General features: G+C 36.8%; 1 protein-coding gene across 7 annotated transcripts in view; it reads left to right on the top strand.

Annotated features, from left to right (window-relative positions):
• LOC107085005 (centrosomal protein of 290 kDa-like) overlaps positions 1–22,490 on the top strand; it is a 67,950-nt gene that overhangs the window by 23,897 nt on the left and 21,563 nt on the right. For 6 of the 7 annotated variants that reach the window (XR_001481244.1, XR_001481245.1, XM_015375109.1 and 3 more), the window contains exons 4-9: positions 9,507–9,658; positions 12,111–12,195; positions 17,278–17,497; positions 19,246–19,777; positions 20,720–20,861; positions 20,934–21,050. Coding sequence is in view for 5 of the 7 variants with exons in the window: in XM_015375109.1 (XP_015230595.1) it covers positions 9,507–9,658; positions 12,111–12,195; positions 17,278–17,497; positions 19,246–19,777; positions 20,720–20,861; positions 20,934–21,050 (1,248 nt within the window). In the remaining 2 variants the exon portion in view is untranslated. The remainder of the gene's footprint in view (positions 1–9,506; positions 9,659–12,110; positions 12,196–17,277; positions 17,498–19,245; positions 19,778–20,719; positions 20,862–20,933; positions 21,051–22,490) is intronic. The other variant, XM_015375111.1, reaches the window with a different exon arrangement.

The following is a 22,490-nucleotide window of genomic DNA, read 5'->3' as shown; positions in this document are numbered from 1 at the left end:
ACCTCCGCCAAGGAGGTCATGTTTTTAGGAGAGTTTGTTTTTTCTGTCTGTCTCTGCCCATGTACAGGATCTATTAAAAAGTAGAAATTCATTCAATTTTGGTGATGATCCAGATCATTACTAGCCTGATAAACCAGAGTAAATGTGAAATTAAATGTGTAATTTAGTCTGGCCCCTATGAATGAGACATCGGAAGATTGTTGATGAGAACAACTGGTTGTCTTTCAAACCATGTCTGTGCCTATTGACCAACGTTCTGACCAATGCAACTGACTGTGACGTAGGAAGCATGACAGAAAGCTGATGGGGGAGTGTAAACAAACAGCCTGTCCTTAAAACGGTGAATACGTCCTTCTACAAAATGAATGAGCGTAGAGCCTCTTCCTGCTCACGTTTCAACGAAAACCCCAAGTCTATTCCTTCCCAAACTAATTCCAAAGCTGCGTTAAACGAGAACTGCTCAAGACTGGTTGCCATCTTCCTTGTTGTGCTTTCTCCAGCGCAGCACATCTCTGTCGTCACGGCCTCAAAACCCCACTCGCTTTTCATCCAAAAATTCAAAACACATCTCTGCGTTGTGATTGGCCCCGCCAGTTCTAGGGCCTGGGGCATTGATCGAGGCTAGACCACTCACAGGCAAAAATGATTTTGGCCGCTAGCGGGTGGGGCTAGTTTACTAGGCTAGATCATAATATGAATACAGGAATTTTTAAAAAGATTATCTAACATTTGAGATAGTGGTAGGGAAATTTGCCGGAACAAGCAGCTAAACCAGAGGATGGCAGCAGCGAGTAATGAAAGCATCAGCATCAAACTCAAAAAGTTCGGAGGTATTTCACTGAAGACAAAAACACAAGAAAAGGGAACGTTGTTGGTTTTTTCGCAGGATCATTTGAAAACCTATGAATGGACTTTATGGAATTTTTACCAGAGGTGCGCTTCATGCCAAGAAACAATTAATTTAGTAGTGATCCTGATCATATGCGAGTATTAGCTACAGGTGTAAGTCACCATTTGGGGCAAAATTGGTGCCTTGGCGAAGGTCTGCGCTCTCAGAGTACTTTTTTTTTTTTTGTGTCCCGTTTTGCCAATATAGGTCTGGTAGGAGATTTTCCAGAGCTAGATGATAGCCCAACTGCTTTGTTTTCACAGGCAGACCATTATGACTCTTGCCATAAGGCTCCACTTAACATGTATATTAAACATTATTGAAAATTATTTGGCAAGTAAAATAATTTAAAAGGGGCACAAAGACAGAAAGAAGGTGAGGAAAAAAAGAGGATGAGAACTAAGGGGAGTGAGAGAGAGACAGGAAAGGGTGCAGGAAAAGAGAAAATAAAACAGCGAAAATAGACAACGCATTAGATCTGCAGTAAGTCCTAGAAGTCTGCTTCGAAACAGGTATGAGACAAGAGGAAAAGAAAATGGAGAACATAACAACAGCAAAAAGAAGACAAGCAAAGCAGAATCCCAATAGCTTCAAGTTCTTTTCTACTTCAAGGTGTATTTTGGTATATTTTTCTCAGAAATTTTGTCAAATCTCTAAATGTTTATGGTGAAAGAACAGCTCTGCATCCAACCTTAGGCTATCAGCTATTTGCCAGAATGAGCAAATACTTTGCCCTCTGTGTCATGAGGGAGATGTTTTTCTAAGCTGTGGAAGAATAAAAGAAGCCAAGGGCACAGAGACTAGCATGCAAAAAGCTCACTAATTACCATCTCCTAAACAGCCAGTAGTTTCCTAATGAAATCTGTTGTGATGATAAATTACATGTAGACTGTACTGTCTACAGCCAATAGAAATTATTAACTAAACTAAGAAGATTTCAAGTTTAAATTATTGAATCTTCTGTGATTTCAACTAGGGCTGCAACTACCAATTATTTTGCTAATTGATTAATCTGTTGATTACTTTTTCGATTAAAAATCAGATAGCAAAAGGTTCCTTAAAGAAATTTTTTGTAGTATTTAAACCATATAAACTAAATCTTTTCCACTTGAGGCGCTCTGGATAGAGCATATTGATGGGACCAAATTTATTTTTTTTCCTTTATCTTGAATGCAAAATATTTTCTATATTGTTTTTAGAATAATTGATTAATCACAATTAGATTAATTGTTTCAGGCCTGTTTTCAAGCTTAGAAAATCTTGATTTTTTTCTTTCTTTTAATGGTTTAGGCTTTTTTTTTGTCCCTAAATATATCGACTTTAACTACAGAGCCTTTTAAAAGTATTAAAGTTCTCCACATCATGTCTGTTGAATAGTAATAGAGCGATAAAAGCTGGTGCATAATTGTGAGGTAAGGAAAAATGGGGGAGCAAAACACCCAGGGTTGTGGCAGCATCATGCTGTGGGAGTGGTTTCTTGAGCAGGCATAGAAGTTGGTCAGAGATGACTGGAGGACAATTGGAGTAACATCCTGTTAGAAAACCTACCTGAGACTGGGGTGCAGGTCCACCTTCAAGCAGGTACAACCACCATAACTAGGGGTGTCCCAACGCAACCTTTTTCATATCCTATTTAAAACCAATATTGCACCCATTAGTACTGACTGACATTTTACAATATAATCACAAATTATACATTCATTGATTTCTTATTTTGTAGCGTACAAAGTTTAAAAAAATGATAAATCGGGTGATATTATGTAAACGGAATGATAGTCAACAATTATAGTCAAACAGACCCTTTTATTACTAACCAGTAGGTTACAGAATGTCCGATAATGTCTGATCGAGATCAGAAACCACACCACCAAGAGGTTCAATTGTAGTGAACAATCACAAGGGCCTGTTTTTCATGACTGTTATCTGTTTACAACTCTTATAACAGTTCCTGTCAACATGTCTACATGACAGCTCTTTAATCACAGTCACATGACAACCTCAGACAGGTGAAAGTTATTTTCTCTCCAAATATTAGCTGATTGTTTGTTCTTTGAAACTAAAAATATGTGTAAACACATCCTGCTTAGAAAACATGGAGAACTGTCAGTCGCCACCAAAGATAAATAGTCCGCAACACCCTGGTGTCGTTTTTAACCATTGTCACAGAAAACATGCACCATTGTTATAACAGCAGAATGGCAACAAAATTCAATTTTCATCAAATAACATAAAAATGCAGGAGAATCTGAGGTGCGAAAGAACTGACTCCACGCTTTACGGATTTATTTTAGATTTTAAAACCCTTTTCTTTCCTTCCTTTTCGCAACTTTGACATTATTGGGTCCATTACATGAAAAAAAAAAAAAAAAATGGTGGTTGTTAGAAAAAAAATAGGAATAAGCTATGTGGTTATTATATTTTTTACAGACTGCTGTAGGTTCAGCTGTCAAAGGTTAGACTAATACCTGTATTCTACAGGAAGTAGTTTGGGTCTAAATCCGATAATACATATAAAAGTGTATTCGCCAAAATTAATCTGATAATTTGTGATGCTTTGCTCATAACGCAGCTGAACTAATACATGTCCCATCTAATCCATGTCATTTTTTATACCTCCTGGTTTACCTTATAAGCCTGGCAATATGAAATCCACAGATCTGCCAGGAACATTGAGGTCAGATGAAAAGAATCAGCAGTAAGATAGGTAAACATCTTAATTTGAGATGTTTCCATCAAAGCAATATTGGTTACATCCAATAAAACCCCTGGTAGGAGATGGTTAACTTCTACAAATTTGGGTTGTCTATTTTATGTTCTCCAACACATCTGAGGGCCAATCGGAACAGTGAATCTCTGTAATCCTGTTGGTATTTTGTCCTTTCTTCAAACATTTCCAGCAGTTTCAATGAAGAGTACACCACAGTTGGCTCCTAGTTCTTTTTTTTTTCTTTTCTTTTTCCAATTATGGAGAAAGAAATGACTAATTTCTACAGCAAAAACCAACCACACAGGAATAAAGAGGCTGTTTGCCTACCAAAAGATTTGAATTCAGACACATTTTCTCCGGGCCTTTACTGGGACACCTGCCCATTAGCTGAAATCACATCCAGAAACCCTTCAGTTTAAACTGCTGTAAGCCATTTAATTGTAGTTAATACGAAACTGAAGATATTTTTATCAAATTCATGCAACAATTTACCGCATTAAAAATTGTTCTATCCTTCCATCCATCCCTGCATATCCTTGCCACAGTGAGAGCTGTGGTTAATCCTGGATAGGTCACAAGTTCATTACAGAGAGAGACGACCATTAAAAGACACATATACCAGAGTGTAATTTAGAGTAACCTAAATACTTAGAAAATTGTTTTGAAATCGAAGAGAGAGAACTTGCATATACATGCAAGAACATGCATAAAGAAAGAACCTCCAGGTAGAGAGAGCCAAGGTCACGTTCTGAACCAGGACCTTTTTGCTGCAAGGCTAAGATCCTAGAGATGGAGCTACTTTTCTGCCTGTTTTTTACAATTTATTTTTTAATTAAGAAAAAATGAGATATGACTGCAGATTTTGTAAAATCATTTAGTCTGCCTGGGGTGTTCTTCAGGAGGCGTCAAGTGACTCCTGTTGAAACTATATATCACACCATTGTGTGACCATCTTCAGAGTCCAGACAGAGTTTATTCTGCCTTTATAGTTTCTGTCATTGGATCACAAAGGGATGGTTGTTCAGGTTCTCTTGTCTATTAAATATTTCCTTGTAGAGGGTTTACAGGAGGAGTGGCTCTGTGGGACTGCGGCCACTGACAATCCCACATTGTGTGAACTGGTGCCAATCAACAAAGGAGCCATTGTGGAGAGCAATGGCCAGTAGAGTACGGACAGGGTCTGGGTAGGTGACAGAGAGGTGTGGATTCAGGGGGCCTGGGTTTAGGGGCTGAGCCATGTTTTCATTCTTAGAAATGACAAACTTCGAATCCCAGTCAGAGGTGCAGATATTTAAAAACATTTATTATCATGTTTATTATCAGTATTTCATCTCTTTCTTTGTGCCTTAGTGAAGTAACGGTTATAAATCGTGAAGTTTAAGCTGCTTGAATAACCATAATAAGATTTTCTGGATTTTAAATATCTTGCTCTTTATCCTTTTTTGAAAAGCCAACATGTGGAGTGTAGATTAGTTTACTCAGACAGATGGCTGGCCGATCCAAACTCAGTCTTCCCCCTCTAAACCCCCGTCCTTTTCACACACAGCACTTTTTCCTGCCATTTAGTGCTGTTGTTATTCACGACTATCACCTCAACACTCTTGACTTCTCCCTGTTATTGCTTTCATGCAGTTCTTCTGTCCGTGCTTCATTCCAAGCAGAGTGTCAATCAGGCCAAGGCTTTCTCCAGTTTATGCAGCGATATCCTGGGTGTTCCTTTACATTTCATCTGCAGAAAACAGGTGCAGGTTTGCAATAGCCTGACACTTAGCATATTCTTAGTATACTTCCTTAAAGTTCTAACATTGTCATGTTTTTTAGACCTTGTTGCAGGCTGCTCTATTTAAATTCAAGTCACTACTTTCTATTACAATATGAACAGCTGTAAAGTGGATGTGAATGGAAGTGACACCCAACAGCAGCAACTCAAGCAGAACCTTTTATCTCGCCTCAGGGTATGATTAACACAAACTATCAACTTCTCCCCACATTAGAGGCATATCCACTGGCTTAAGTTGCTTTGTTGTTGACAGGCTATGGTTATACATGGTCACCAACAAACCTTTTAATTTTGCCTCTGTTGCGTCTCATAATAAATGCCATTTAACTTGAGGCTCTAATTTATCAAAAAGCTAAAAGCACTTTTTGGTATTTTATAGGCATGTTGTGTCTACAAGTTTATTTTTGTCAATGCAGGACCTTAAGCCCATTCAAAGCGATAGTCATTCCCAGTACACTTTGTTACACAGGCCCCATTTACCTCATTGTACAAACATAAATCCTCCAGTCAACACGGGATTATTCAGACTCTTTACAATGTTTCCCTAAGTCATTTAGAGGTCAAGCAAGTAAGTCACAGGTTCTCACTGTTCAGACAACCTTGAATAGAAATTCCAAAGAGTCCACAGATGATAATTCAACAAAATGTACAATAGAATGTGGTGATTTTATATAAAACACTAGAAAAGCACTTGGAGAGCGCAGACCTCCGCCAAGCAGCAATTTTAACCCCAAATTGTGATGTATACACTTATAGCCAAACTCTAAGGTGATCTGAATCATTACCAAATTTAAATGAATTGTTCCTTGGCATGGGGAACCCCACCGGTAAAAAATGTCTTTAGAATCCATCCATATCTTTTCAAGTAATCCTTTACACAGGCACACAAACTCTCCTAAAAACATAACCTCCTTGGTGTAGGTAGGGTAGGAGCTTCAGTGTATCCTGCTGCTGCAAAGAGAATTCATTAATTGAGTATTTGTTAAATAATATTTCATATGACAAACTTAACATTCCTGATCATATTAATATAAACCTAAGCAAAATAACAATCCATCTGCTATATTTTGTGCAAGTATTCAAGTTAATTTCTCTGATGTCCACAATTTTTGTCCAATTTTGCTCTTTATAGTATATAATTGGTTGTATATTGAGCTTATTATTACATTAGGAGCTTAATTAGTTTGTCAAACAGCTCAGTTATTCAGACTGAATCCTTATCCTTAAACTCTTCCACTTTAATAATGGCAATGAGGAGTGCCACTGCTGAATTTAGTTAGTGGCTTTCTTTCAGCCAGCTGAACGGCAGTGCACAACAGTTTGGAGAAGAGGGGTAACCAAGTTACTGCATGATGTATTAAAGTTGAGAAAACTCGTGTCACTCTGGATCCTTTTCTGGCATCTCAATATGATGGAAGATGTTGACCTTTAACATTTCAGACAGCGTCGTCTGTGTCTGGTGTGAGCATCCACTGGTGTAAACTTTATCCTGCTGGCTAAATAATTGTACGTTTAATAGATCATTTCTGCTTTTTATTTTGTAAATTCTTTGGCATTTTCATTAGAACATTCTTGGCATTAAGATAAGCGAGGAAAGGGTGTAGCGTGAAAGTAAAACTAATTCAGGACACGGTTAGAGGTTAAGGAGGAAAGGCAGCATGCAAACAGCTGGACGTTCATAAAGAAATTCACAGATTGTTTTCAGAGTCAAACGAAACCCATCACGGTTCTTTGTTTGAAAAGGCTAAACCTGCATTTCTTCTACAACAAAAATTAACCTTAATTAAATTGATGAGATAAATGGATGGACTGGGTTGATGATCCGAAACTTTCATCTGCAGTGATGGACAATTTATTCCCGATCGACTCCAGTGGTTGAAATAATTTGGTAAACAGACATTTGTTTAAAGGTTTTGATGTAAACACAGTTTTAGAACAGTTTGTAAGCTTATGTTAGACATTTTTATAAATTGGAATAGGGCTGCAACTAACGATTATTTTGCAAATCGATTAATCTGGCTATATTTTTTGATTAATTCATTGATTGATAATCGGATAGCCAAAGGTTCCTTAAAGAAGATTTTTTTATGAAATGAAACCAGGGAAAATAAAGTGTTTCCACTTCAGGAGTTCTGGATAGAAAATACTGCCAGACAAAAACTTTTTTTATATATTAATTGCAAAATGTTGATATATTTTTACAATTTTGATATAACTACTTCTCTAAGTGGGGTTTTCTGTCAGCTAAATGTTTTTAGAGTCTCTATACTCCAGTTAACGATTAATCGATTAATACATTAGTTGATGATTATTTCGTTCGATTAATTAATCCAGTTGTTCCAACCCTAAATTGGAACCTAAGCCATTGTTGCATTTAGAGTCTCTATAGATTAAGTTAGCCCTACATATTAACCCTTAAGTCACCAAACACAGAGCGCATGTTTAACATGGTGGTTGTTTATATAAAATATCAACTTGTCCTGTTTATAATTCATAAAATCTTAATCTTTTGTTTCCTGCTTTTATGAAATTTTCCTGTAACTGTCCATGATATAAATAAGAATATATTAACTATTGGAGAAAAACAATGATTACACTTTTTTTATAAAGTCTTTCATTTATCTGGCAACGTCTCTTCTTTACTACAAGCTAAATGGTAGAAATTTGATCTGAATGCTGTATAAATCTACACATTTACAAGAAACTATATTGTATCATACTTTAGGGCTCCTGGTGGAACTTTAGTTGTATCTGTGGTCAGGAGGTTATGACTGACTGGGAGGTCACCTGGTCTGTTCTTCTAACCACTACTTTAATATGACCACCCGACTAAAGCCTTTGTTCAAAATGGTGACACACTTTCTTAATGGTATCTGGGTCATGCATCCATATATGTTACAACTACAATGTAATGTGAGGATGAACCAAGCATGTTTATTGTGCCTTTCATTGTGCTGAATACAGTTTAAACCAATAAGATTAAAACTAAACTGGGAGTTTATCCCAGCATCAAGGTGGGAAAGATTTTAAAGAGTCTTGTGGTCTGTAGTTTAAATCTTTAGGCTGACTTATAGAGGCAGAGTTGGTCTTTCATTCCAATCCTCTGCACCAAATCCCATCCATCGTGTTTCAGTTCTGCTCATATTACATTCGACTTTATGTGGCTGATATCAATTTTATATGCAATGCTCTTCCTTAGTAAAAAAAAAAAAAAACTTAAGCTAGATAAGTGTTAAAAAAGTATATATTTTTAAGTAACCCTTTAGTTTTCTTGTTTCATTTACACTTTTTAAGTTGGTGCTGGTTTAAAGGAAGAAGGAGTAATGTTCAATATCCTACAATCAATATGAGCTTATTTCTAGATTTTTAATGGAGTTTTTTTTTTTTTTTTAAACCAATCCGAAATATATATTTTAACCTCTTCGCTTGTAAAGTTGTTTTGAATTGATTGCCTTAATAAACTAAATTTCTTTAAAACATTTACTCTAAAACAACAGGTTTATACTCTTTAGTTTGGGAAGAATTGAACTAGGGCTGCAACTAATGATTATTTTGCAAGTTGATTAATCTGTTGGATATAATTTAGATTAATCGATTAATAATCGGATAGCAAAAGGTTCCTTAAAGAAGATTTTTTACTAAACTAATTAAACTGGGTAAAATTAAAGCTTTCCACTTGAGCACTTCTGGATAGAGCATATTGACCAATGATCTTAACTGCAAAATGTTCTATACTCCATTTAAAGATTAGTTGATAGATTGTTGTTGATTATTTCAATAATCGATTAATCACAATTAAAATATTTGACTGTTTCAGCCCTAAACTGAACCCATCTTGAAAGGTTCAGTGTAAAAGGAAATCTATTTGGTTTAGCTCCATTTAAATCAAGCTCTCACAAATAGCTGCACATTATTAGTTTATGTAATCTGTTCACTTTCAGCATTGGAACATATCAAAGCAACCTCCAGCTAGAGCAATCCCCTGTGCACACTCTATTACATCAGTGTGTAGTTTGCAAAGCTTGGCAGGGATTTTGTGAACAGACGCGCCATGCGGAGGGGCTTGTGGACCCGTCTGTCCCCCTCCTCACCTAACACTTTCCCTTCATGTCTCTGCTCTGATTCTGCAGCCCAGCACTCTACCCCAGGGTACAATCAACATGAACCAGTGCCTGGATGTCGTTGATGGCGAGTCCAGGACAGGTCAGAAGAACTCTCTGTGCATCCTCACCCCTGAAAAAGACCACTTCATTCGGGCCGAGTGCAAAGAAATCATCAATGGGTAAGAACCTTATCCACTACCAGAGCAGCCGTTGTAGACTGGTATCACTTTGCTCTTCTGTCTGTAATTTAAGACATGATTGTTTGAGAGTCAGAGATGAAGACGGTTGGCACCACAGTGTAGCTGAAGCTGTGCTGCCCTCTGCTGTCTGGTTCTCTCTGTGATTTTTAGTAGAGCTGTAATTCACCATGCAGTGACGGTGCAAATTCTTGCACCTTTACTCTCCCCGAGTTCACTAACCCTTAAAGTTCAGGACTGAGGGCTCTGCACACAAACAATAATGTCCACCATTCATTCACCTCTTCTTCTTTACTAGGAATTCCTCTGAGCTGCTTTTTCAGTGGCTGTAGAGCACATTGTGCAGCTATTCTGGAACAAGTGTGACTCAAAACACCCACTCTTCATTCTGTTACTTGCTTCATCACTAAACGCCTCCCACTCCCCCATCATCTGGCTTTCATGTGGTGTTTTGCGGCTTTCGCACAGCACTGTCCTTCCATGCTGGACTGTCCATCACTGATGGTGGAAATATGGATTTTTCTTTAAATATGGTCTCCTGTAATATTTGTTTTGATCATTCGGTGCATCAATCATCGTTGCCACTGGTGTGTTTGTTCTTTCTGCTGTTTTTGTTTTTTTGTTTTTAACTATTTAAGTAAAGAAAGCTTTTAATTCTTTGATATGAATCTTGATCAGAGCTCAATAATAGATTGTTTATCAAATTTCCTAAGTGGGGAAAAAGTTGCTCTTGTTGTTCTTCAGTTTAAGTAATGAAATTTTATTAGACTTCTTTGTTAAAGATTAGTTTTAACCTGTTTTCTAATAACTATTTCATCATATTACCCATTATAAGTGTGGCAGTCTAATCTTGAATATAGGCGGTTATTAGAGCGGATCACTTAAATGATTCATGCTCTTCAAGCTCATTATTGCTCTGAACGCAGTTAAACCCAGTTAAGCATCATCATACGATGTAATTTAAAAAATATTTAAAAAAATCAATGCTAAGATAGAAAAAGAGCAACAATAAATTAGTGGGGCGGTTTCTTAGGACAGTGGTAGATGTCTTTAAAGTTTCCGTTAGCTAAAATTCATCTACTACACGGATCATACATGAAACAAAACAAAAAAATCAGTTAAAATCTTAAACTGGTCTTTATTTTGCGTGTTAATGGTACAGTAACAGCATATTAATGTACATTTTTTGACCAAGTTTTGATAAAAAATAATTTTCCCCCATAAATGCATTATGGTTATTTCTGTTTTACAAAGAAAATCTGGGTTATTGCATATAACATAATAAAAGGCACCTTTATGATTAAAAAAATGAGCATAAGTTCAGTTTTCGAAGAAAAAAGGATGCATTTATAAAACACTGTTCTTAAAATAGTCATGAAAACTTCCCCATGTCTGTGCCAGCAATTATGTATAACTATCTAAATGTTTGATTTCTGAGTTTTGTTTAAATTTGATTTAAGTTAATATTATTTCCTATCTAAAAATGAAGTAAAATTGATTTGGTCAGACGCACGTTAAAATACCCAAGCATGGGTTTTATGATTAAATGTTTGTCTAAGTACCTCCAAAAAAACGAATTCTGTGAAGAATATCTAGCATACGAACAACTTTAACTTCTCTGCAGTTTAAAGTTCAGCTCGTCAGTAGCTTGTTGGGAGGGATCTCATTAAATTAGAGATGAGCAGATTTCCTTCTTGTGTTGGTATGTTTGAAATCTGCGCATTTCTGGATTTGTTGGTGCAATTAGCAGCAGTTCTTAGAGGTCCTCTGAGACTGAATGAAATGAATTGCATTCCCTCCATTTCCATCCATTGTTAATGTTTTCTTTAATTTGAAATTAATGTTTCTTTATTTGTTGAAATTTGCAACATTTGTTATTATTGTGAAATTTTTTAATCATCTAAATGGAAAAAGAAAAAGCAGATTAAAACAAGATTTAAAAAAACCCAGCATGTATCAGGGAACAGTTTAAGTGATGTTAAAATAATCTGTATTAGCATTGGCTTTAAAAAGCTTGTATCAGTCAATCTCTACTTCAGATGTTCATGAATTGTATTGTTTTTTTTTAACAGTTAGACCATTTTCATTCTTCTTGAACCGCTCCATAGCTTAAAGTTCTAATTTAAGGTTATTCAATTTAATGTTATTTATAACATGGCAGTCCGACTTGCTGCAAACTAAAGTTTTCTTATGTTTTGTTTAAAATTTGCTATTAAAAACTTGATTCAACTGATTAGAAATGTTTTGGGGTATTTTCACCCAAAATCTTAGTGAAATTCTTTTAATTTCTACTTTCTTTTTTTACACCTAAGAATTCAGTTTTTAAATTATTACTTACCTAATAAATGAGACGATGCATTAGTATTTCCATGTAGGGATTCAGCCCTAATGGCCTGTTCTTCAGAGGGTTAAAGCCGTTTTTTGTTCTGTGTAGGTGGCAGGAGGCTCTGACTGTCTATCCTAGGACCAACAAGCAGAACCAGAAGAAAAAGCGCAAAGTTGATCCTCCTACTCAGCAGGTACAGTACTGACTCACAGCTGCTTTTATTCACTCACATTTGAACCCAAGGGAAAAAACTGAGCTGTTGAATTCAGATAAAGGTCTTTTTATTTTAACCCCCTTTGTTCTGTTACCTAAACCTCCTGGGCTGTGGGGAATATCACTACACTTCAATGTTTTAGAAGTTTAGTAAATTATATTGTAGAGTATTTTTAAGTGGTGTCAGTGATTTTTTTAATATAAGATGTTAATTCAAACAACAATTCTTGAAAATTCTTATCATTAGTTCTTTTAGAAAAATCTGAGATTCTTCTCCATTAAGCTAGTCTCTATGGCTACATTCTCACTGCAGCCTGAAGTGACCCAAAACCAATTTTTTTTTTGGCCCATATGCGACCTGTATCTGCTCTTTTCATGGCTGTCTGAACAACACAGATCTGTTTTTTTCCAATGCGACCCAGGCCACTTGGCTATGTGGTCCTGAATCCAATATGAATCTGATCTTTTTAAATACGACCTGTGTGTGAACGGCCAGGTCGCTTTCATCCGACCTGAACACCATTAATACCCAACAAAGGTCACTATTCTGGGTCTTGCTATGAAGAAGCGGCAAGAAAAACAACAACCATGGCAGACGATGATGCGGAGAACAATATTTATATTTAGTTAGTATTTGACAATCTTTAAAAGATTGAGTTTTTATGGTTGGGAAAGGTCGCTAGATGTGCTCTGGTAAACACAGTGCACACAGGGCCTGTGATGTCATTACGTCCTCTACTGTGCGTGTGGGACACCTGCGTTGTATGACTGCAGTTCACACAGGAGATCACATACAAGTCAAATTTCTTTGGAAATGTGAACGGCAACGCAAAAAAATTGGATTTCACAAAATTACTGGATGTGAGCATCAAGGCTTGCAGTGTGAACGTAGCCGTAGAAATTTTTCTCTGTTTATTGTTGTATTATCATTAGCACCGTGGTTAAATTTGTAGTTTTTCTTTCCTTTTATCCCAAACCACCTATTTTCATCCAAAATAAAGACGTTCTTTAATTTTTCCCGGATAACCGTGTTAACATTATAGACTTTCTTAATTTGGGTTCCTTATCTTTATAAAACAGGATTTAAAGCAAATTGGACATGCTACATTTAGAGGTATTGAAATGTTTTGAATTTTGAATATCCAGGAAATACATTTATGGATGGTTTTTATTTTTAATGTGAACCAAGTTCTATTGAAGACCATTCTCACCACTTTGGTCTTTGAACATAAATTACTTTTTGCTCTTTAACAGCTCTCAGGAGTGTCCAACAAATGATTGCAAGTCGGTAAATTTGGATGCTTTTACCACAGCCTCAAACAAACAGAGGTCTTCCCATTTTGCCCTTGATGGCTAAATGCTACATGTTTGTAACCAATAGATGGCAAACTTTGCTGTTGGGTCAGTGAAGCTCAACAATGCTGCTGAGAAGATCCAGCAAAGTTGATGTTTGTTTAGATTTCTGCCAAACAGTGTTGAGGAATTAAGAAAGATAAAGCAATATGAGGAGTGTGCATCTATTAATAATATCTGCAAAGTCAGGTTGCTGACAGTTGAGTGGGTCGTTAAAGGCTTGGATAAAATGTCATAAAGCAGCTGTTACACCATTAGCCTGGTGGAAGCTAGTGCTGTAAGCTTAAAGATCACAGCAGAATAAAAACATCTACACAATGGATGTACATGTTGCTGCATTGAAAGGTAAATCTCAGTGAAACCATTTCATACAGGATGCAGTCAAGCCCAAGAATTATTCACAAATCCAGCTTTACAGTAATGTCTTTATTTTACAAAGATGATTTTTTCTAATTGGATGTAATCTTTATATTTTTGAGAAATCCTCACTGGATCTAGACCGGAAACTGAGAGAAACTATTGAAGATTTAAAGATTAAAAGGAGGCCGTCCAGCCTTAACACTAAAGCTGCATGAATAACATCCATAAAGACTATTTAAAAATTTAAACAATTTACATCAGACAGAATTTAAAAAACTGACAGTTTAAAGAATTTGATGCACTTAGATGCTTTAAAGACTGAAGAAACGGGATGAGGTGTTTAACTACTGAATGTTCTTCAGCACCTGATCCGTCTGAAGTCACAGGTAAACTCCACCTGAGGCGTTCCAATGAGCTGTGCTAAACTTAGCTCTGTCTGGCCAAAAGGGATCTGTAAGTCCTGCTGTTGGCCTCTTGCCCTGAAGGAGCCAACTGTATAAAACCTTGGCATGCATCATCTTCTGGTCTGATGGTTGTTTTTTTTATTCAGGCATAAGGAATTAAATCTGATCCTAATTTTGGTGAAGGCTCACATGTGCTGCAGCTGGATTTTCCCCTTGTAAGAAGCACACAGCACTTCATAAGATTCCATTACATAAAATGTTTTCCATGTTAAATATAAGCATATGATACAGGGATATAATTCAGACCACCCACTTGGAGAGAAAGTCCACCGGTCTCGCCACCCTTCTTTTTCTCCTTTTTTGAAGCAAGGCCAAAACTGCGGTTAGGGCAGAGAGAGTTGTCTAAAGTTCGTTGTCTGGTTGCTCTAATGACGGCGCCTTGAATGAGTCTGTGACCTTGTTTTGTTTACACAAAAAGGTCAATTTAGGGGAAACGGGGGTGACGGCGCTGACTCGGTCCTATCTGACCTCCATCATTCAACACAATTCCTTCCTGTGCAGAAAATCAAAGCTCTGCCTTCTGCATCCACACATCATTTTGCATCTATCTATTGTTAGAAAACTTTTACCCATTTTTTTTGGACATTTGTTTCAGTGAAAATAAATCTGTTAACTCCCTTACGGTTTCAGATATAGCTTAATGATAAGTAGAAAAATAGGGCAGAGTTTTTAAGATCAGCTATTCAAAAAAAATATGATCTGATTTAATGTTTGTTTTACTTCTGTATATGGATCAGATTATTATTCATAATTGCTTTGTCTGCTGGTATTTTTTTTTGCTTTCACTACCTGATTTTTAATACCTGAATCATTCAGATCTGCAGACACCTGGTAGCAAACCATCAGTTTAATTTAGGTGTTGTTTGGGAGGGCATGCATGTACAGGCGGCACGAAAGGAGCTTTAGATGAACCCCGTACCCTCTCCTCTGAACATTGCATATTAGTTAACAGAGACTTTACTCTTGTTTTTTTTCCTTTGAAATTCTCCCTTTTGTTGTTCCTCTCCTGCCCCCTTCTGGTAATCAAAAGTAAATGTGCTGAAACTGTCTTCATTTAGCTCATAAAATCTCATATTTGCTTCACTGTCATGCAAACCAGACAGAATCCCCAAAGCACGGTCCTGGATAAATGTTAGAGTGAGAAATGACTGATGTTCTGTTAAAGTCCAGCTTTTCATTAGCTGTATTTTTCCTCTTAGAAAAGATTTAATACAATGTGTCACTTTGCAACATTATAACAAGACACATTTTCTTAGTGTTAGCAAAGCTAAGATGTTTCTGCTGTTGAAATGATTCAATATTTGAACTTCAAATCTTTACATGAACGAGGGCTGCAACTAACGATTATTTTACAAATCGATTAATCTGTGAATTTTCTTTTCAATTAATCTGTTAATAATCGAGTAGCAAAAGGTTTTACAAAGAAGACTTTATGCAGAATTAAACCAGGTGGAACTAAAACTTTTCTATTTGAGGAGTTCTGGATAGAACGTATTGACAGAAATAAAAGATTTTATCTTAGATGCAAAATGTTGACATACTTTTTGGTATAATTGTTGCTCAAGGTGGGTTGTTCTGTCAGCTAAAAACATGTTTTAGAGCCTCTGTACTCCATTTACTGATTCATTGATTACAGAATTAGTTGACAATTATTTTAATAAACGATTAAACGTTCCAGCCCTAATATGAACTTGACTGACGTTGAAACATTGATTGTTTTTGGACGTATAATAAGCTCTGCTACACAGGCTTTCCATTGGCCGAGGCCAAGCTCTATAATTAGGGTTAACAATGTGTAAGTATGATCAGGGTTTCACTGCTTGTCTGAGGTCAGTTTCTATCATCGTCATGTCGACCCATGTGATAACAGCTTGACAGATTGTCGCTGATGGATATTTATCTTTGTATTTTCCACACCTTTAAGTGTCAACACCACTATCCCACTTCAGCACCCTCCTCCCATGTTTACATACATCAGCAGCGACATGTGCTTCAAAGCTGTTGGAAATAATTTGGTTGTCTACTTTGATTGAAATTGATCCATTTCGTTTTCAGCGAGAGGTTTAAACCTTTTGCCCCTCCTCAAAGTTTCTCTGCAGGTTTCATGAATGAATCAAATAAGTAAGAGGATTTATTTATTTTTTTTTTTGGCTATTAGCATCAGCGCTAACATCAAAGGATTCTTTGATTGGCAGGATGGAGTAACTCAGAGCCAGTGTTTTTCCCCTGAAGACATGAATGGACACTCAGTGAGTTGAGTTTGGCCAAAATACTTTAAAATCAGCTGCTTCGAATCAAAGCTTTCTGTAAATCATAATGAATAGAATCCCATCCAGGTGAGGAGGGAGTTTGATCGTCTTTGCTTCTGATACCGGCTCAGGAATGTTTAGTACAAAATTATTTATTTATGGTGATTTGATTGACTGATTAAGAAAATTGGTATTTGAATTTGCTTTGCTTTAAAAATTAAGCTTTTTCTTATAACAATAATTATGTTGATCACTAGCGGGAAGATTGAAAATGCTGTTTTTGTATAATATCCCTGCAACATGTCTCTTGTATTTCTCAGGTGCCTGGGCCATGAATAAAGTCTTTGTTGTTTGTCAGGTGTTGATCGTTTTTCTCTTTTCATCACTTTGTCCTCCCACAGCTGCTTTCTTTTTCCTTTGTCACCATTTTAATTCAGTACACTTGGAAAAACAAAAATCTGAAAATTAGTGAAACTATCTGCAAGCTCTGCAAGGAATGTAGATCAGTAACAAAAAATTCCTTCTTTTTCTGTTTTTATTTTTTTTACTCTCCTTTTGTAGTCTATCTGTGACCTTACCTCCCACTCTCTCCCTTTCTACCACCGTCCCTCCCCCCCGACTTGCCCCGTTACCCAGGAGCCAGGGCCTGCCAAGGTAACCGTGACCAGCAGTGGAGGCAGTATACCATGCCTTCCCAGCAGCATTGCAGACGCCGAGCAGATCCCAATGAGCCGCGCCACCTTGTGGCAGGAGCAGAGCCGCTGGAGCAGGGCTACCATCCCCTGCAGCCGCAGTGCTTCCTGTCTCAGTCAGCTGAACCAAAGCCAGACAGACTCCAGCGTCACCACCCGGGATGGTAAGGCAGATGGCTGAGGAAATCTTATTTACTTCTGAGCATTTTTATGTCATGAACTGTCATTATTACTTTGACTGACTGGTAGACAACATAGAATAAATGGTCTGGGTTTATATAGCGCCTTTTTAAGTCAGGAGACTCTGAAGAGCTCTACCAGGTACCAGGCCATTTGCCTGAAGCCCCTGTCACACCTTGACTATTTAGCCAGCATACGCCTGACGTTGCAGAATCTTTTAAAATGCTCGCATACGCTGATCTTTGTGGGTTTTTTTTCCTCAATTTTATTTTTATTCATCTATTTATCTGCACCGCTGCATTGGAGTAGCCGTAGACGCTCCTGTTAGTCCCATTGGTCAAATTCGAAATGCTGCAACCTCTTAATTGCCCTCATATACCCTCTGTTGGCCTGGTCTTTATTATAACTTCATCTATCAAAGATGGACAGCAAAGCCTTGACAGAAACTGAAACTTGACGCCACAGATTTGAGTGGAGGAGTCCTTCTTTAATAATGTGTAGAATTAAACTAGAGTGCTAAACATAATCAATCCGGCTTGCCATGTTAAAGGATACATTGACCTCTCCAAATTAAATCCTTCATCATAGAACCCAGAATATGTCTAAGGTAACTGTCAACAACACCTTTTAAGGGGAACTTTGGTCACATGACTCATTCAGTGACCAACCCTTCAAGTTAAATAGGCAACGTTTGGAGATGAAGCATCCAGTGCTTCATATTGACCTGAAAAGTAATCAAATATATCAAACTAAAACGACATTTGGGTCAAAACTGGCAGGATGCTGCTTCAATTAATAATCTACTTTACATCTACTCTGAGAATTAGACTACTTTTTCATCAAATGTTTGCATATTAGTTTACTTAATATTATTGAAGCCTCTCAGATTTTCAAGAGAAACAAAGCTAAAAAATTATATTTATTTTTAAATTACAGGGTCTCCGCGGGTCATTAAAAGTTATTACCGTAAATTGTTATTTTTTTTAAATTAAGGCCTTAATTGGCATTAAAATTAATTAAATGTGTTTATTGTGGCATTTAAAATGCTTTATTAAAAAAATGTTTATTAAAAACAATTTCGTCAGACATATTATATCACAAACTGCTTCCGGTTTATCGGAAAGCTGTATGTTCAGAAAAGAAGGTTGAGTCGGAGAAAAAAACTAGAGAATGAGGGGGGGGAGCACATTTCAACAAAAGTGTCTGGAAAACGAGCAATCCGGGACATGGCTACAGCCTGTTGACAGGTACCTGTTGGTGGCATTAAAATTATTTCTAAGAGCATTAAAAAGCATTAAATTGGAGTTATTCATTCCTGTATCAACCCTGAATTAAAACTTTCCCTTTAATTGTTCATTGCAGTGTGTTAATCTGTAACATGAAATCCCAATAGGAATAAAATTGTCATTGGTTGTGAAATGAAGGAATATTAATAACTTAGACTAGACTTGGACAGATTTATTTTGTCATTTTGTATACACAAGAATAAACAAAAATAAATTTCTTTAAGAACAGCTCTCTAGACAATTTCATTTTTTTTCAAGTGCAGCCTAGAAAACATTTAAAAAAACATAAAAACAGTAATATAAACATATGACTTTATATTTACTGTTCTAACATTACATTTTTTTTTTATATAAAATATAACTAAATAAATTCAAATAAACATTGAAATGTATTTATTGAGCTAAGCAGACATTTTTGACTCAATGAGGCCATGGTTGTATTTCAGATGGCGGCACCGTCAGCACAGACCGGAAAGTCCGCGTGGAGAGTGGTTACTTCTCACTGGAGAAGACCAAGTCAGAACCTTCTCCTCAGTCTGCACAGCCCCCCCAGCATCTGCCCCTGTCCTCCTCAGCATCATCATCCTCTTTAGGAGCTCCCGCTTCCAGGTACAACTCTGAATCTGAATCCCAAATTTCCCCTCATCTCCCCTCTCCAAAAGCCCTTATTTCCCCGAGCTCCTCCACCATCAGCTCCTCCCAGAGCTCGCTGGACTCTGAACCCAGCAGCGTGACTTCACCCACCTGGGAGGGGCGTAGTAGTAGTGGAGGTGGAGGGAGCACTCGTAGCATCAGCACTGTTGGAAGCAGAGTTGGCCGGTCGGGCAAAGAGTACACGGCGCTGTCTGATGTTCCTCGAGCTCGTATACTGAGCTACAAAGAAGCTTTCCGCTCGGAGAAACAGCGCCAGGAGCTGAGGGCACGGACTCGGAGTCCCGGAAGGGAGGAGGTGGTGCGACTGTTTGGGGAGGAGCGCAGGTGAGATAAAAAGTCTAAGTTGTTTCACTTAGCTGCAGAAACAGGAAGATTAATTTGTTAAAGAGTTATAATGTTAAAGGTTATTAATCAGACACTGGAATATTGGTAAGATGTTCATATGTTATAATAGGAAAGTATGTTTTGTTTATGCCACCCTTAAAACATTCAGCATTTTAGTTATTTAGCACCACCCTGTGGCTTCTCTTACCGCTTTTTGCTGCAGCTTCCTATCGTAGCTTACCAGTGGTTTAACTTTGATAATTCTGTGGGAGATAAATTCTTTGGTTACTTCATTTTCTGGTGCTTTCTACCTTTTTGCTTTTGCTCTCTTGCTAGTTTCTGTTGTTTCAATCTTTTCCAGGGGCTTCTGATCAGAGCTTCTCAGAGCTAATGCCCAACCAACCCCTCCACCCCTGTTACCAAAGCTGTTCCCTGCTGGTCACCGCTGATCCCTGCTTTCTCTCATTTCATCTCTGCAGCCCCTGGGAGCACACACATGCACCGTTTCACCTCATTTCCTTTGTACATGACAATAAATGAAACACACAAACAGTTGCCTGTAATTTTACTTTAATCTCTCCAGATTCGATTACCCATTTCACAGATGTATACTTTTAAAGTGCAGTGCCTTCAGGTAATGTTGAATGTTTCCATTGCTGCTGCCTCTTCGATATGTATAAGTAGCCATTCTCCAAATTGTCATTATTTTTTTCCTCATCATTTAGCATCACTTATTCATTTAGTTACAGATGCATCCTTTTAGAGTTACTACTTCATTGCACTTTATACGCTTTGTAAAGTACTTACAGCCTGTAGTCATATTTATTGTTTTCCCTGAATTTTATATTTTTTGCATTCTCTGTTTTCGTAAAACTCTATTTGCACGTGTTTGTGAAAAGTAAGACAGCAAATTTAGGAGTTTGTACAATTTTTGTTTCGTAGGAGATCTCAAATCATTGGCCGCTTTGAGGATAATCAACACGTGGAGCGTATGGATACAAGTAGTAGCCATGACTCCTCGGTCAACACAACAGCCAATCACAGACAAGGCCGAAGCGAGAGACGCTATCTGGATGGCAAACATGTATGATGTTCTCCTCTTTAAGCAAATAGATTTAAATAGTGTTATAATTTCAAATTTTTTTTATGATTATAGGAGATGTCACTGGACACAGGAAAGGACTGCTTGGCCCCAGATGTGTCCAGCTCCAATTTCCTGAATTTGAGAAGAGCAAAGTCTTTAGACCGCAGAGCTACAGAGTCTTCAATGACTGTGAGTTTGGCAAAGTCGTATACTAATTTACTTTTGCCTATGAAATCAAATAAACATATCCGCTATACGCTGAGAAGCATAGTCATTTACACTTAGACACACAACTAAGATTTTAATCTGAGTCATTTATCTCTTCCTGAGCTGCAGCTTGAATTAGCCATCTTTTACATCTTGCAGATGCTGAAAAGCGAGCAAAGAAGCAGCTGCAGTTATCAATCTATTGCTGATATATTGATGGATTAGAGTTTTTAATAGTTAATATTTATCTCAAGAGTCAGACTAAGTTATATAGTTAATGTGGCTTTCAAACATAAATAAATGCTCAGATGTAATTGTCTTCTGTTTCTTTATGGAAACAAGTGATGAGAAAAACCTTTAATTTTAAACCAGTTTTTTTTTTTTTTTTTTTAGTTTGTTTTTACCCCTATTGAATCCTGACTGTAATTTTGTAGATTCCTTTTATTCAAAATCCACAATCTGGACTACAATCATAAAGGTTAATGTATAAATTGTCCTACTTGCTGCATGAAAAACTGCGAAAACTTCCCAAAATACAAAGTGTTTGCACTGCTGAATATTTTTAACCTACAAATTAAGTATATCTCATCAGTTAGAATTATTATTTTTATCTCCATTTCAAACTCCTTATTTTTGAAGTATTTCTATGCCTCTCTGATAAAGAGGTTTATTTATTTATTTATTTTTATAAAGAATGTTAGTTTTTAGTGTTTATGCTTTTTATTATCTCCAACCATTTTACATGAGTATAAAACCACTTTTGCCACTAAGCTGAGAATATGATTGACTAAAATCTTTCACTGAAGTGTTTAAATCCTTATGTCCAGTTCTTGCTTATAACTCAGTTTAATCCTTACAAAGTAATACCCTGATCAATTATAAATATATAAAAATCCTTCATTTATTAATTAGTCTTGAATTTTAGAGTGACTGAAGCTCCACATGGAGCATCTGCACTTTTGGGCCACCTTTTTATCGACTGCTGTCTCTTATTTTCTGTTTAAGCATTAATGGTAATCTGCAACTATTTAAAATGTGCTTTACAGGGTTTCTGCGGGTCATTAAAAAATCATTAAAAGTCATTAAATTATTATTTTTTAAATTAAGGCCTTAATTTGCATAAAAAATCATTAAATGTGATTATCATAGCATTTAAAATGCTTTATTAAAAACAGAAAAAAAAATAATTGTCAAATATATCAGATTTAACTGGTTCCACGTGTTTGCATGGAACCGCTAATGATTGATCCTAAAGCCAAATGTTGGGAACAGAAGCCCAAGGCACAGAAAAAGATAGAGAATGGGAAAATGCAAATTTTAACATAAGTGGCTGGAAAACAAGAAATTCGGGACGTGGCTGCAGCCTGTTGATGGTAAAGATTATGAAGGATTTGGCCTTGTTTTCATAAAAAAAAATAAAAA

This window comes from Cyprinodon variegatus, unplaced genomic scaffold (assembly GCF_000732505.1).
Source record: "Cyprinodon variegatus isolate N-32 unplaced genomic scaffold, C_variegatus-1.0 Scaffold113, whole genome shotgun sequence".
Taxonomy (NCBI): domain Eukaryota; kingdom Metazoa; phylum Chordata; class Actinopteri; order Cyprinodontiformes; family Cyprinodontidae; genus Cyprinodon; species Cyprinodon variegatus.
Note: the sequence above shows the minus strand (reverse complement) of the source record. Positions and strands in the feature narration are given on the sequence as shown.